This window comes from Coturnix japonica, chromosome 23 (genome assembly GCF_001577835.2).
Source record: "Coturnix japonica isolate 7356 chromosome 23, Coturnix japonica 2.1, whole genome shotgun sequence".
In the NCBI taxonomy this organism is placed as follows: domain Eukaryota; kingdom Metazoa; phylum Chordata; class Aves; order Galliformes; family Phasianidae; genus Coturnix; species Coturnix japonica.
The window spans coordinates 863,353-879,544 of NC_029538.1; the positions used below are offsets into that span (position 1 = coordinate 863,353).

Here is a 16,192-nt window from a genome sequence, read left to right on the forward strand (position 1 = left end):
GATCTTGGAGGCTGCTTGGATTTGGTTTTGCTGAGGTTTTATTGTGTTTTGCTTAATTGCTTCTGTTTTATTGTTAATGAGACAAAGAGCAGTTTGTAGAAGAGCTTGAGGAGTAAAATTATCCGGGAGCAGAGATGAAATGTGGATGTTAGAAGTTGCCTTGCATTGTTTGTACAACTCCTCATTGGATTTTGTTCAGTCCTGCAAACGTGGAGGTGACATCACTGCCTCATCTGTGTCCTGCAAGGACATCCCTGGGGCAAACCCTGCACCTGGCTGCAGGATGAGTTCCCCATGGGGAGGAAGGGACGTGTCCCATGCTCTCTCTTGGTGAGACACCTCTGCAGTCCAGTTGATGACTTTCTGCAGCCTGAGAAGAGCAGACTTGCAACCTTTTTGCAGAGCTTTCAGTATAACCTTATGAAGCAGAACCGTACAGGAGTGGTGTAGCCTGGTGTGGGGTCCAAACTTGGGTGGCTAAAATCTGTGCGTGGAAAACACTGAGGAATATTTGGCAATGGGGATTAATCTTATAATTACACACAGCTACAGTTCCTTGCTGGTTGGATAAATTTGGTCCTTCCAGGTGGGCAGCCAGGAGTCAGGACCTGGGACTCCCAATGCATTGCTGCAGGGCGAAATGAACAGTGTTAGGATGAGCTTGTTTTCATTTTGGTCATTGCTATTGGGTCCATTTTTTGCACTGACTGCTAAAATCACTGCTGCATACTGCGGATACAGACGATGAGCTCTGCATGCAGCACAGGGCTCTTGGCAGGGGAGCTGGGGGGTGCATTTGCATGGGACTTTACAAGATGTGTGCAGTGATGAGCAAAACAAGCCCTGTCTCCTTCGCATGCAAAGCAACAGCTTTGTGACCTGGGCTCTATCTGACTGCTGCAGCTCTGAGACGGTAAATATACCCATAAACAGATGAAGCCAGGATCAATTTGATGACCCCAAGGACAAGTGGCATGGGAGCAGGTTGTTCCATGGGGGTGTCCAGGCTTTGTGTGCAGCCTTGCAGAAGGGCAACCTTTGCCTTGAAGCACCATTTCACTTCTCACCTGCTGAAATTGCCTGGGGCACACAGCATACCTGGGTTTTACTTTTATCTTTCCATTATCCACCAGTTAGTTGGTTGGATTTAGCACAAATGGAGAAGTGAGCGGGCAGCAAGACTGCTGAGCCATGGCTCTGTGCATCCAGGGCAGGAAAGAGAGGCAGTTCATCGATAAGTCAGGGGAGGGTCAAGGGAAACCATTTTCAGCTGATCTCCACAAAGCTCGTTGGCCAGGAGACCAGGGGCTTTGGGATTGACTCAGACCTCATTCCCCACTGATTCACCCTGCAATTATGAGATTGAGCAGAAATCCTAAACTCCATCTGAACTGTAGTTGTCCTTTTTTTTTTTTTCTCCCCCCCACTCCTGTGGTTTGAAACTATGTAGAAACGTTTTGGAAGGTTTCTCAGTGCATGAGTTTAACCCTGAGTCTCAGCAGGGGGAAGGTATTAACGGGGAAAGGCAATTACTGCTTTAGCTGTATGCAAGTCACATTACCTTTGGAAAGAACCACCCTCTCGCCAATAGCTGGCTTCCCATTCAGGGTTTGGCAGGTCTGGAGCGTTGAATTCAAATGAATTTTGGAAGAATCATTGCACAGCAGTAGTTTCAAAATATTAGTTCACTAATGACTTCTTTGCACCAATGAGCGTGTGAGAAGTGAAAGCAGCAGAGATTGTTACAATCCTTGGGAGGGATGTGGCGGTGATGCACGTAATCCCACTTTGCAGTCACCAGTGCTGAATGGCTCTTGAGGGTCATCTTAAACACTGAGGAAGAACTCCATTTTCTTGAGTTTTGTGTGCGAGAAAACAGGATTAGATACATTACGAATGCAAAAAAAAATCCACTACTGGGATATAAGAGTGGTGTGTTGGCATTACCTTACTGTCTGCGGGAACTCAGCTTCAAATCTCAGTTGTCCTTAATGACTGAAGTGATGTTACTGCAGTCTCCTGCTCCCAAGCATGTGTCTGTGGTGAGATGGAGCAGCCTTGGGCTGCTCACTGCTCTACCCAGATACCAGCAGTGTGTGGGGCAGAGCTGTGTGCTCTGGGGTAGCACAACCCTGTCTTGTCTTCTGCATCTGTGGGACCAGGAGGAAGGGAGCTCTCAGATGGTGGTTTTCCCTTACCTAGGTTTGTGGGGCAGAAAGCCTCTCTCCATGCTGCCTGTTTTTCAGCAGTGGTGCTCATTAGCTGCATTAATTAACTCTGTTTCAATTTGGATGCTTTAGCGGAAAAAGAAAAACTGTTTTAAGCTATGAAAGCCATTGTTTGTGCATGCCTTGGGGGCAAGGCGCACAGTTGTTTTCCTGCTAGTACAGGTGCCCATGGTTGTCCAGGTTGCTAAGAAGGGGAACTGCTGAATCCATGTGGGTTAGAAGCAAAAGTGAACCAATGCAGCATTCAATCCTTGAGTTTTTAATGAGCAGAGAAAAGTCTCCTGGAGATGAAACGAGATCTCCCCGTCTGTTTCTAGTTATGAGGATACTTTATCTCTGCAGGTCTCTCCCTTCCCGTAGTATCCGTGGGCCTCACGGACACTCATGGATGACTCACATCACATCTGCAAAATAGGGAAGTATCCCCATTTTAGAAGTGGGGACTAATGCGGGTTGTAGATGTATGACTTGCCCAGTTTCACACAGGAAACATGTAACTGAAGTGGGAATTGAGCCCAAGTCACATGAGTTGAGCCCTGGATTGCTGTCTGCCCTTGGCGAGCCCAAAGCAGCTCAGCAGATGTTGTATGTGTGGAACTGGTTTGAGAAGCAGGAGCATTCATCCAGAGGTTGTAGCTGTAAATGTGAAGCTGCTGATGCATGCAGTGGGGTCAGGATAAGGTGGGAAGTACAGCAATGAGCTGGAAGTGAGGTGAAAGAAGAAGGGGCTGAGGATGGAGCCCACCCTGTGGGGGATGTGCACTTATGGACACCCTCGTGATGTCCCTGAGGAGCACTTTGGCTTTATACAGAGTCTGTTTACGTTAATCCTTGCTGGACGTGCCTTTCTGCAGCAGTGCTTATACGCATCTGCTGTACTTCACTTGTATGTAATGAGCATGTCCCCTTTCTTCTGTTAGTGTTTCCTTTGTCTGCTGTGATACGTGTCACTGAGAGCATCACTGGGACTCACATCTGGATATTGATGCTCTATGAGTGGTTTGAGTTGTGCTCTGTGCCGTGGTTGGGTTTTAGGATGCAGAGCCCCAGGGGAGGAGAAATTTCAGTCCTCTCCCAGACAAATGAGCGCTCATTACACCATGGTTTGTGGTGGCTGCAGGTCTTCATTGGAGCTTATAACAGTTCTCCAAACTTGTTTCCACTATGGACCTGGGATGTGGGAGGAGACAGGGTTGTTTTCAGGCACTGCCATGCCACCCACCCACTGATTCTTCCTGAGCTTCTGGGATTTGGGATGGCAGAACAGGAGAGCAAAATTGAGCTTTGAAAAAATGGCCTCTCTCTCATGGCTGCTCTTGGGCACACTCCTTAGGTGAGAAGAGGCTGCTTGCCTACGTGTTAGTTGTCCAGACTTATTCTCATTTAGATATTTACATGGCCCTTTATGGGGGCCATTTTTGAGGAGGAAGGGGACTGTGGGGCTCTGAATAACAGAGCAGCGGGTCTGTGATACAGGGCTTGGAGGGGTAAGGAAGTCACAATCCAGAGCCAGACACAGCACTGTTAAAAGTCAGTGTGGCAGCAACTGAAAGCTGACTGGGGGTAGTGGCAAGAGTGAAGCCCATTTGAAACCTTGGGAACAGTAACCAAAATTTGCTGCTGTGTTCTGTTCTTCCATGTTTCAGGGGAGCTGTGACCACATAGACAAGGAAGAGCTCTGCTTAGTTCTGCCCATACCTTTGCTATTATTGCGGGTCTGAGCCCTCCTGCTGCAGAGTGGGGTGCACAGTGCCACTGAACATGGGATTTGGTGATGGGCCATTGCCTTGGAGGAACTGTATGTTCTTCCATGGAACTGCAGTGCTCATATCTGTGAAGGAGTTCTTTGCTTGCAATGTATGCAAAGATCATTTAGCATTGGGGTTGTTAGAGTTAGGGTAGTATCGTTGTAGTTGGACTTGATGATCTTTAAGGTAATTTTCCAACCTGAGCAATTCTGTGATTCTATGATTCTGTGCTCAAGGTTGTTTTTCAAAGTGCATTTTCACTTGGGATCTTGCTTTGCCTAAGCCTGACCCCCTGTGCAGATCAATGCATTCATGCTAAAAGGTCAGTGTAAGGTAAGTATGGAGGAACTGTGTGGTTAAATGAAGTCGAGGTGGCCTGAATATGTGCTTGTCAATGTGTGGTGTCCACTGAGCAGTAGAACCTATTAGCAGTGTGTTCCAGCAGCGTGCACATCCCCATAAGGGTGAACTTGCTGCAGGAGGTGAGCGCAGTCACCAAGGGCATCTCCAGCTGTTGGGACTCCGTTTGTGTACTGTTCTGGTTACCAAGCAATCCTTTCCATCAGGGCACCTGATGTAACCCTGCGTGCTCACTGCTGAGATGGCATTTTAATATCCAAGCATTATGATTCCAACGTGCTCTTTCTTTTACAGACTGAATTAAATCCTGGGCAAACAAGGGAGAGACACCATCAAAATTACAGGCTATCAAGCCCACTGTAAGTAATCTCTGTTTTTTCTTAGTGAGTTGCTCTGGATGTGTGTGTTGCCCTTTGCAGTGGGCTCAGCCTGGAAACTGTTGTTCTTCTGTTCTTTGTCTGCCTTGCTTTGCTTTTTCTTTGCTAAACATAGCAATTTTTTTTTGCTTCACAAGTCCTGCGAATGCTGTATCAGCTTTTTATATTACCAAGCATATTTACAAGAGGTAATGATCTACCATTGCTGCCCACCATTTACACTATGAACCCCTTTTGGCCATAAATCACTTTGAAAGTCCAAGGGAGCATCTGTGCTGTCATTCAGAGCTGAAGCTGGGATCTCATCATGATGATCATAATCTCCAGGCAGCAGAATGCTCTGTGCTTTGCCCGTAGTCCTATCTGCTTTGATAAGACACTGCCTTGCAAAGCTCTGTAAGAACCAAGGAACACTGTGAGCTACTGACAGAAGGGTCTGGTTTCATTCAGCTGTGTCTCCCCACATTGATTAATCTGTAGTTTAAAAATGGGAAAATGCTAAATGTTAGTGGTTGCCAGTAAGAAGGGAGCCATACCTTTCATGAAGAGCAGAAATAGGAGCTTGCATTTTGCTTAGTTCACTCATTTTCACAAAACTTGGAAGAATCCAAATATATTTAACATATGTCAGATACGATAGACTTTAAACCTGATGGAAGTTGGCCATTTGGCTTAAAAGTTATCACAGAGAGTGACCAGGCAGATTTTCCAGTAGCACATTAGCTGCTCTCACCTTCTTAAAAACAGTCCAGAGTTCTGTGTGGAAGAAAATGCTGTCTGTTGTGGTTGGAATGGTATGGAAAGGCAGGGTTTCTGTTGGAATAGCTTCCCGCTAAGCCTGCTGGATCTCAATCTGTCTTACACAGGTCCAAACAGCAAAGAAAACCCTTCCATCTGCTGCGGTATTGCAAACAGCAGGGTTTTGCCACCAGGAAGATTTTAAGAAACCACTGTAATGAAATGTTTTAGTGTGCTGTAAGCAACAGGCAAGCAGCAGAAAGCCAAGCACTGCTGTTTTCCGCATCTTCCTTGGAAGGACTGGGTTCTGGAGGCCAACCGCAAGGCAGATGAAGGATTCCTTCATATTTCTTCTCAGTGACGTTCCCACCTGGGGCTCAGGTATCAGCCTGCAGCACTTCTCTGCCAACTTCTGGGAGCTTCCATCCCAAATCCAATGGCAAAGAGCTTCTTCCAGAAAATATGCACAAGTGATGATCCCCCATATCGGGTCAGCACTAGGCAATGACTGGTTGGCTCTTACTCAAGTCCTGTAGTAGGAGTTAGATTAGGTTCAGGGTTTGGAGAGTCTGTGTTCCTGTGCATCTTCACAGTAATCCATGGCAGCCATAATAAAATAATTCAAAGTACCAACTAAGCATTTTATCTCGGACTTTAGAGTGAAACTCTGGTCCCATTCAAATCAGAGGGAATTTTCTCATTGATTTCCTTCATCAAGGTGGATGCCTTTGTTTTTGTCTTACAAATGAAATAGGCATTTCTGTTCATGTTCACTCTGTTACATTTCAAGTAAAACCCTGAGAAATGATGTTTGAATAGAAATACTAGCTGGAATCCTCCATTTTAATGCCTGTACTTTGGATTTGGCCAAAGACATGCAATGTTAGCAGCTGGAAACCATGCCCCATAAAATCCATGTGACTTTTTCCTTAAGGATCTGCTGACATTGTGCCAGTGCTATGCATTGCCTTGCTGTGCTGATCTACAGAGAAGGCAGTGCAGAGCACAAGCTAAATGAAAGTCAACACTAATAAGCAGAAAGAGTAGAGGCATAGCACATGACAGAGAAAAGAGACTCCTCAGGTCATGTGGAGGCAGAGATGAAAATAAACGCAAAAGATGTGCCTTTTCTGAGAAGAAAAAGGGGAGAATGGGGAAAGCATGATGATAAGGGACATAGTTTAGTGGGGAAATATTGGTGGTAGGTGGACAGTTGGATTGGATGATCATGGAGGTCTTTTCCAACCTCGGTGATTTCATGAGTCTATGAAAATAGAGGCTGGCAGATTTTGGCTGAGAGAAAGCAAAGAGAAACAGAAAGAAATGAAGAGGACTAAGATGAGAGTCGGCTTTCTTGTCTGTGTAGCGATCCTCCTTAGCAATATCAGGTTTTATCCAATGGGGCACAGCAGGGTTGGGCATCCACCCTCAACCCTTTGGAAGCTCTCCTTCTCTTATCCCACCATGTCACAAAGCTCATGAGAGAGAAACACTTCCACAGTTTTTAGCTTCAGTGGACTTCATGTTTTTCTGCTGCTTTATTCTGCGCTGTTGAATTTTCCTTGGAGACGTATCAATCCAATGAAATGGTATCCAGCCAGGAGAACTATCTTTTGCCATTGCCATTCCAAGACCATTTCCAGTAATGGAAAAAATATGTAGAAAGTAGCCTGAATTGCCCCAGAATGGTCATACACGCTGCTGTAGGCAGCAGGTGTGCTTGCTCGTTGACCAGTTATTTGAATGCTAACTTTTGTGCAGAGTTCATGACTAAATCAGCTGCAGCCCATGTGTTCATCAGAGGATGGTCTGAACAGTTGGGATGATACTGAATCATCTTAGGAAGCTTCCTCACAGGCCCAGTTATTTTGCACTTCAGAGTAGATATAGAGTCTATAGAAGAAAACAGTATTAACATGTTTTTCAGTCTTTCTTTTGCTGGCAGTTCTTAAATGTGAGTGTGCGAGCTTGTGGGAGGCAGCATTCACATTGTGCTTGCTGAAAAAGTCTCATCTTAAATCCTCTCCTACCACCACGTTATGTGCTCTGTGCGTCATGAGTGGGGCAAAGAACGCAATCTTGGGCAAAAATGGATGTGATAAATCAGCTTCCCAGCTGCCTTTGATCTTAAGTAAGTCCTGTGCTGTAAATACAGCACGCTAAGTGTAGCCCAGACCACACTTGGTCAGCACGAAGGAGCCAGCACTCTCAGAAAGGGATTTCAAAATGTAATTAATTATGCCTCGTAGTAATGAGCACACAAACATGAGGCACCTTTCCTAGCAAGTCAGGGCAAGTGCAAGGCTGGGAAGAAGCAAAGTTCATGCTGGAAGAGATGAGAAAAAAGGAAAGTAAAGCATTAAGATAGGAGTGAGTTTTCTGTACATGTACCTCAGATGTGGTTGTCAGAGCAGACCAAGTAAGCCACTGCTCTTATTAATAAGAGATGACAAATCAGGGCAATCAGTCTCAGTGATGTGAGACATTGATGTGGGATGCATTGTCCCCATGGGGTCCCCATTGGCACCTGCACCTCCCAGTGATGGTAAGAGAAAATAGGGGATTTAATGACTTGAACCCACCTGAGGTAAGATGGATCAATCCCATCCAACGAGCAGACAGTTTTTAACCACTCCTGTAAAATCTGATCGGATGGATGCTACCATATTTTTAGACACACCTAAATTAAATTACCTGACACCCCACATCTGTTCTTTCTGATGGAATACTGAGCATCCACAGGGATGTAGGACCAGATAAATAGGGGATTATGCATAGAACACAATGGACCTCTTCTGCTGGCTCTTCATTGTTGCTGCTCAGAATAAGGCTGGGCTGTTGGGCAGCTAAAGTCTCAGGCACATGGAGCACAGTCCCCTGTGCCTCCCTGTTATGTGTGGTTTACTCTTCAGCCCCATCCCTGCATTCTCTCCCTGTATGGGGCAGTAGCAAAGCAGCAGGGCTTTGAGCAGGTTCCCATTAAATTAATGCCATTTTGCTGTAGCAAAGCAGAGAGTACTTTCATAAGGAAGATACTTTCTTTTCTATCTCACTGTAAGTCATTTGTATCAGTTTGCTTCACTTAAAAAGCCCCATCCTTGGGAATGCTCCTCCTACTTTCTATCCTGTCTCTTGGTGATGCTTTCTTCTTCCAGTGCAATCAGAGTATTTCCTCTCCAAGTGTCTCATTAGTAGCTGTGTTTGATGACAAGTAAGTTTCGTAGAGCTTCCCATTGTAAGGAGGGTTTGCCTTTACAGACAAGCAATTTCAACATCCTGCCCATATGAAATATGCGCATAGTATAGAGCTGGACTTGCATCACTGCTTGGCAGCAAAAGGCAGGAAATTAAAGCAACAAAATTTCAGTAAAAGAGTGCATGTCCTTTCTCTTTGCCTGGTGTTGCTGTAAGTGACAAGATTACTGCAAGCTTAGGGGCAGATTTCATGCAGAAGGATTGTCTTTTTATTCGTCAGTGAATGTATGTGCTACATTAGGTAGTGCTTTGTATATAGTCAGTTTTACTGTGTAGTCTGTTGGGAAGGGAAGTGCAATTACAGAAAGCTGTAACACTATAAATGTTTGCAGGAGATTAGGAGGAATCCACATTCGAAGCCATTTAAATACATTTTTCAGATCTGAGCGTGTTTCAAGTTACTGTATTTGGTTACAGCTGCAGTGCCAGTTTATGTGTACATTACACTAAAGCTTAAGTCCCTGAAGTTTGACTTAGTGTGATTTATGTTTAGGTTATCATTACGAGTGACGTCTCATAACTTGTGGACATTCAGTCAATTATTCTGAGTTTCTTCTCGCAAAATATTTCTCTGTAAAAGCAGCACTGTTTAATTACTTAAATACAAATGCTGAAGTAATTTTTGTCTTGTTTGTTTTTCTCTTGGATGTAATTGCAGAAATGTTGGAAATGCTTTTCCGAGGCTTTTGAACTCAGAAGTGGAACAGAAGGAAGACACAGGGGGACGTACACCGTTCAGCGTTATTTTCCTTGCACAGGAAAAGAAGATCATTATGAGATGAGCGCTAAAGTCTCAAGTTTTCAAAGGTTTGCATAACAAACAAGAGACACATTGTGGGTTGCATCTTGACTTTGAAGGCTTGCCACTGTCAACTGAAATAAAATGGCGAGGTTTAAAGCCTTAACCAAGTTCACAAGGAAAATATTTGGACTAAAAGTTTTGGAAAGTTTTCTCTCTTTGAAGTAGTTTGTCATGTGTTACCAATGTGAACTTTATTGACCTTGAAACGTTTTTTTTTTTTGAGTCAAATAGCAACTAGTGACACTTTAGTAAAATCTTAAATCAACAACCATCTCCTGGCGACTCCAGCTTCGTAACAAATGCAGGCAAAACAGGGAATCTGCAGAAGAGACCTTTATTATTCGTAAATGAAGCCTGCCAAAACCTTCCCGAAATAGCATTCAAAGACCCTTTTAAGGTCATGGATCCTGAACAAAGCCAGAAGAGCACAAAAAAGGCTGAGGAAAGTCCAAGAAAGAGGCTTCCCAAAGGAGAGGCTTTCCAAGCCAGTATTTCATCTGCAGCTACGTATCAGGGCAGCTCTGCTTCTTCGCAAGGAACCCCTCTCCGAGATCTCATATCGCAGCAGCACTTTTCTGGCTCTTTGCCGATTCCAAGAGAGGAATCTCAGGAGAAGACTGGACATCAGAAGCAACCTAAGCCTTCCTCTTTCGAACACCCTCCTCACGTCTCGCAGCTTCAGCAGCACGCACTGTCACCAGCATTCATGTCTCCTGGGAAACCCGAGCATGTCCTTGAAGGGCCCACATGGCAGCTAGTTGATCCCGTCAGACCAGGTCCCTCTGGCTCCTTTCCATCGCCCGGGCTTCACGCACACCACGGCCAGCTCTTACCTTCCCATTCACCTATCATTCCTGGAGAGGACATGCCGTCCGTTCAAAAGGTCTACATCCCTCGCCCTTCACAGGTTCCCTTAAAACAAGCCGAGGAAGTGCACAAGAAGGAAAAGAAACCTCAGAAGCCAGGCAAATACATTTGCCAGTACTGCAGCAGGCCTTGTGCGAAGCCAAGTGTGCTCCAAAAACATATCAGGTCACACACAGGTGAGAGGCCGTACCCTTGCATTCCATGTGGCTTTTCTTTTAAGACTAAGAGCAATTTGTATAAACATAGGAAATCTCATGCTCATCGAATAAAAGCTGGGCTGGCCTCAGGGATAGGAGCAGAGATGTATCCGTCAAGCTTGGAAATGGAGAGGATTGGTGGGGAGGACTTTGAGGAGCCAACAGAAGGAGAAAGCACAGATTCGGAGGAGGAGACGGGAGCGATGTCGGGTCACCCTGCAGAGCTCTCCCCCAGGCAGAAGCACACCTTGCTGTCCAGCAGCCTCCTGAGCGCTGGGAGCCAAGGCTCCAGCCACGACCGCTGTTCCCTGTCCCATTCCAGTATGTCCCAGTCACTTGAGGACAGCAGCCAGTTTGCAGAGCCACCATCTGACCAAGCTCTGAGCCATAAATCGGAAGATACCCACACGATAAAGCAGAAGCTTGCACTCCGCTTAAGCGAGCGGAAGAAGGTCATAGATGAGCAAGCTTTCCTGAGCCCGGGGAGTAAAGGAAGTACTGAGTCAGGCTACTTCTCCAGGTCAGAAAGTGCAGAGCAGCAGATCAGCCCCCCAAATACTAATGCAAAATCTTATGCAGAAATTATTTTTGGGAAATGTGGTAGAATTGGGCAAAGGACTGCAATGTTGTCTACAAACACAACACAAGGGTTTCCGCATCTCTCTTCCGAAGAGAAACCCAGTATGGTACCATTATCTGTGCCTAGAACACAGGTTATTGAACACATCACTAAGCTAATTACAATTAATGAAGCTGTTGTAGATACCAGTGAAATAGATAGTGTTAAGCCTAGAAGAAGCTCTTTATCTAGACGTAGCAGCATTGAATCTCCAAAGTCTGCTGCTTACAGGGAACCATTTCAGTTTGATATCAAGTCCGGTTCCAGTAGCCAGTTGGATGCCTCAAAAACGTTGACATCCCATGGTGAAAAAATGAAGCCCGAACAATCATTGTTGTCACTTCAGCAATCCCACAGTGCCACAGAGACAGTGCCTCTCCTAAGAAGCCACTCAATGCCTTCTGCTGCATGCACTATAAGCTCCCCACACACCTTTAGAGGTAGCTATTCATTTGATGATCACATCATGGAGCCTGAAGTCTTAAGCCGTAGTCAAGCATTTTCTTCCCATCCTCGAATGCTAAAGCGACAACCAGCTATTGAGCTACCTTTGGGAGTAGAATATGTCACAGAGGAGGTGAGCTCTGCGAGCAAAGAGACTGTTTCCAAACCTCCTGAGGAGCCTGAAACCAAGGAAAGCGATCTTACCAAAAAATCACGGAAGGGGCCGAAAGTTAAAGGGTTCATGTATGAATGTAACGTATGTGGTGCTCGGTATAAGAAAAGGGATAATTATGAAGCCCATAAAAAATACTACTGTTCAGAACTGCAGCTCTCAAAGCCACGTTCTTCCACTTCCCATACCTCTTCAGAGACTGAGAAAAATGTCATGGATCCTGAAACATGGCCCCAGGTGATGCATTACAAGCTAGGGAGCACTTTGGAGCTTACCCCGCTCCGAAAACGGCGGAAAGAGAAGAGCCTGGGTGATGATGAGGACCCTCCAGCTTTTGAGCTGTCGGATACTCCCTCCTCCAGCACTGGGCCAGGAGCTCAGTTTGCAAACCCGGCCTCATCCGACGTCGCTTTAAATCTAACCCGTGAATCCATGAAGTCACCAGCAGACCCGGGGAAATCCGCACCTTCTGATGTCAGTGCCAGCTTCCATTCCAGGAATACCAAACTGGTTTCAAGCACGGAGGGCAAAGAGAGAAGGGCAACCTCGAAGGAGATCTCTGTCATCCAGCACACGAGCTCCTTTGAGAAGTCTGACTCCATTGAGCAGGTGAGCGGCTTGGAGGGCGAAGAGAAGCCCACGCCGCAGTACCCATCTCAGCCAACCGCGCAGCACAGCCGCCCACATCACTCCCTGCAGCCCAAGTTGGTGCGACAGCCCAACATCCAGGTCCCTGAAATTCTGGTCACAGAGGAGCCTGACAGACCAGAAACGGAGCCAGAGCCTCCTCCAAGAGAGCCAGAAAAAACGGAGGAATTTCAATGGCCGCAGAGAAGCCAAACGCTTTCTCAGCTCCCTGCAGAGAAACTCCCACCAAAAAAGAAGAGGCTGCGGCTGGCAGAAATGGCTCAGTCCTCTGGAGAGTCCAGCTTCGAGTCAGTCTCTCTCACCAGAAGCCCAAGCCAGGAGAGCAGCGTATCCCATGGCTCCAGCCATTCCGTGTCATTCGATCGGGAAGATCACAGTAAGACAGAGCCCAGCAGCCAGCCTCCCGAATCCCACTCCAAGCCTCCAGGTGTTGGCTCCCACATGTTGATGGTCCCAAGCCACCACCACCACCATTCCAGGGAGATGCGGAGATCTGCCTCCGAGCAGACACCCAACGTGTCCCATGTTTCCCAGATGTCGGAGACTCGGAGCAAGTCCTTTGACTATGGGAGCTTGTCCTCCACGCCTGCCTCCACTCCTGGCCCCTCCACCTCCTCAGCTCCTCAGGAGAGAAGGAAATGCTTTCTTGTGAGGCAGGCATCCCTCACCAGGCATCCGGAGCATGATCCGGACCCAGCTCCGGCAGGCCGACCAGAGGCAGAAGACCCAATTCCTTCCTCAAGCAAATCTCCCTCAACAAGTTTGCCCCATCAGCCACCATCTTCATCCCCTGTGCCCTCTCACGGTACCTACCCAAGCGATAAGAGCCAGCCAAAGGACAGCCCCCAGCCTGCATATACCCAGCCCTACACAGAAGCCCTGCAGGTCTTCCATCCCGTCCCCCAGCTAACGCTGCACGAAAAGCAGTACCTCTCCCCACAAGTTTCCATCTTCCCCTACCAGCCGCTCCTGCCCCAGCCAGGGCAGCCTGCAGAGCTCTTTGCTGCACACACCATGTCTGACCTCCTCTCCGCGCAGCTCAATGTGCGCCAGCTTCCCCCTTCCATCTTCCAGACTCCTCCACTGCCCCTCCAGCAGACGCTGCTGCACCCGGGTCCACTGCACCTCGCTCCGCCGCTGATGCCGCACCCCACCGAGGTGCCCTTCAGGCAGCACCCCTCCTTCCTGCCAGTGCACTACCCCAGCTCCTCGCCAATCTCCTCTGCCTTTTTCCTGCCTCTTCAGTCTCAGTTTGCTCTCCAGCTGCCAGAAGCTGGGGGACATTTACCACAGCTCAAGTCCAGTTTATTCCCAACAGCAGGGACCTCCAGCCTTTCCCCGTGCACAGAATACAGCTTGGACACTCGGTTGTACCCCTTGACCCGCACAACAAGCCCTTCGGTGCCCATGTCCACAGCTCAGCTCGCTGTTCCCACGCGGTCAGACCCTGTGGTGTCCCTTGTGGTCCCCGTCCGCATTCAGACCAACATGCCGTCCTATGGGAGCGCCATGTACACCACGCTTTCCCAGATCCTGGTCACTCAGTCTCAATGCAGTTCCTCTTCTATTGTTCTCCCCAAATTCGATGATTGCCAAGCCAAGGGCACCCTGGTCTGCAGTGCTGATGTGCATAGCCTTGGGTTTGATCTAGCACAGATGATCACAGAGGAGCAAAGGATTTTCCAGAGCCCGTATCTGAGGGTGCCATTACCCCTACCGGAGCGAAAGGGCTGCATCCCGCTCACCTCCCCAGCAGACAGTGTCCTTGGGCTGGAGGGAGGCCCGTCTACTGTTGGTGGAAGCAAGAGGATGCTCTCTCCAGCAGGCAGTTTGGAGCTGACAATGGAAACGCAGCAGCAGAAAAGAGTGAAAGAGGAGGAGGTGTCAGAAGCAGAGGAGAAGTTGGAAGTGGTGAAACCACCCAGTGCAATAGAAGAAGGGAAAAAGCAGGATAAAACTCACTTTCTTACTGAAAGCCAAGGCAGGGTTGAGGTTGAAACACCACCTAGTTTGTCCTTAGAGCAGTCAGAGCCGAAGGAAACCCCAAGTACTTTGCAGCAAGCCGTGTCCCAGTCTGGTTCTCCAAGCTTTGAGGCACTGGAGGAGTATCAGCAGCCAGCTGGCAAGCAGCCCCTTGGCAAGGCACCTTTACAAAGCGTGAAGAAAGAAGACTCCAAAGAGCCGGTGGAGCAGCCTCCACCAAGCCCTCCAAGCCCTGCACCTCTGTCTGAGGTTGCTTCAAGTGCAATGAAGTCTCGAGAAGGTACAGATATGAAGAAGGTACTTCAGTTCCCCAGTCTCCACACAACCACTAATGTCAGTTGGTGCTATTTAAACTACATAAAGCCAAATCACATCCAGCAAGTCGACCGGCGGTCTTCAGTGTATGCCAGCTGGTGTATTAGCTTGTATAACCCCAACCTTCCGGGTATATCCACTAAAGCTGCCCTGTCCCTCCTGAGGTCCAAGCAGAAGGTGAGCAGGGAAACCTACACCATGGCTACTGCTCCACGGCCAGAGGCAGGCAGGCTTGTCCCGTCCAGCTCCAGGAAGCCCAAAATGACAGAGGTAATGCAATCCTATATATTTCTCCTCATCTATTTGGATACATGGGAAGAGGGGGACGAGGGATGGGGAATTGCTACTGTTAGTTTAATAGGAATTTGTTCATCCTTTTCTCAGTTGGGTAAGTTTTCAGTGAAACTTATAGAGTGAAGAAGCCAGCACCCATTAGAATCCCCTAAAATGATAATAAATAAAAGGCAAGCCTGCTCCAAAGCAATGTGCCGTATTTCTGTCCTCCGGTTTCTACTTGCCTTGTAATCAAAAGAGCATGTAGGAATCACCACCGCACCATGAACCGCCACTGCTCGAGCAAAAAGGATTAGACTTGATTTGCATTTCTGTCTTGATATTTCAAATAGCTTTACAGCTTCTTTTTTTTTTTTCCTTCTTAATAAATGCTGTTACAATTCCCTACATTTTGCATGTTATAAATGACAAAGGATTACCTTGGGGAAATGGGATTCTGTCTGGTTGTGCATCTACTGATCTCACGTTAATGAACATGGAGAGGCATGCTTAAAAGTATTTAAAAATATTAAAGGGAGATTTGCAAGTGTATTTAGGCTCCCAAAGAAGTGTATAGGCATGCAGTGACATTTATAAAAGTGCCTCAGTAGGTTAGACATGGAGCCTTGTGAAAACACCCATGTCTTTTAGCCCATTTAGTTCATGTCCTTAGCTGTCTGCCTGCTTTTCTGGATACCTAAGGATATTTTATACGTTGTCTTTGGAATTAAGAGCAGCAAGGTCAGTGGCTTTGTGCAGGCAGAGCTCGCCAAAGCCATTGGCCACATAGGTGCAGAAGTCCTTAAGATGCTTCTGCTGACTGGAGTTTTGTATCTCACATTGAGGCCAGATTTTTTTCTCCCTCAGTTAATGCTGAACCATACAGATCCCCTTTAATCCAGGTCATGTTCATGTAGATTAGCAAACAGAATTGCTCGAAAGAATTTGCAATTTGATATTCATCTCAAGTCAATTTATATTGATGGATTATTCATTTTATTTCTGAATCATGAAATGAACTCTGAATATTAAATTTATCGTAATCGCTGCTGCAGCTGCTGCTTATAAATATGTCTTAAAATGCACAGTAAGGTCGCTGTGATTCAATAAATCTTTATTTCCATTCAGCATTTCCATCATTCTCCTGCAGAAATCCAAAAGGCAGA

At 46.9% G+C, this 16,192-nt stretch overlaps 1 protein-coding gene across 8 annotated transcripts in view; it reads left to right on the top strand.

The window, feature by feature from the left end:
• HIVEP3 (HIVEP zinc finger 3) overlaps positions 1-16,192 on the top strand; it is a 204,550-nt gene that overhangs the window by 137,744 nt on the left and 50,614 nt on the right. For all 8 annotated transcript variants that reach the window (XM_032448947.1, XM_032448946.1, XM_032448949.1 and 5 more), the window contains 2 exons: positions 4,631-4,695; positions 9,365-15,023. In XM_032448947.1, coding sequence (XP_032304838.1) covers positions 9,909-15,023 — 5,115 coding nt within the window. In that variant the 5' untranslated portion in view covers positions 4,631-4,695; positions 9,365-9,908. The remainder of the gene's footprint in view (positions 1-4,630; positions 4,696-9,364; positions 15,024-16,192) is intronic.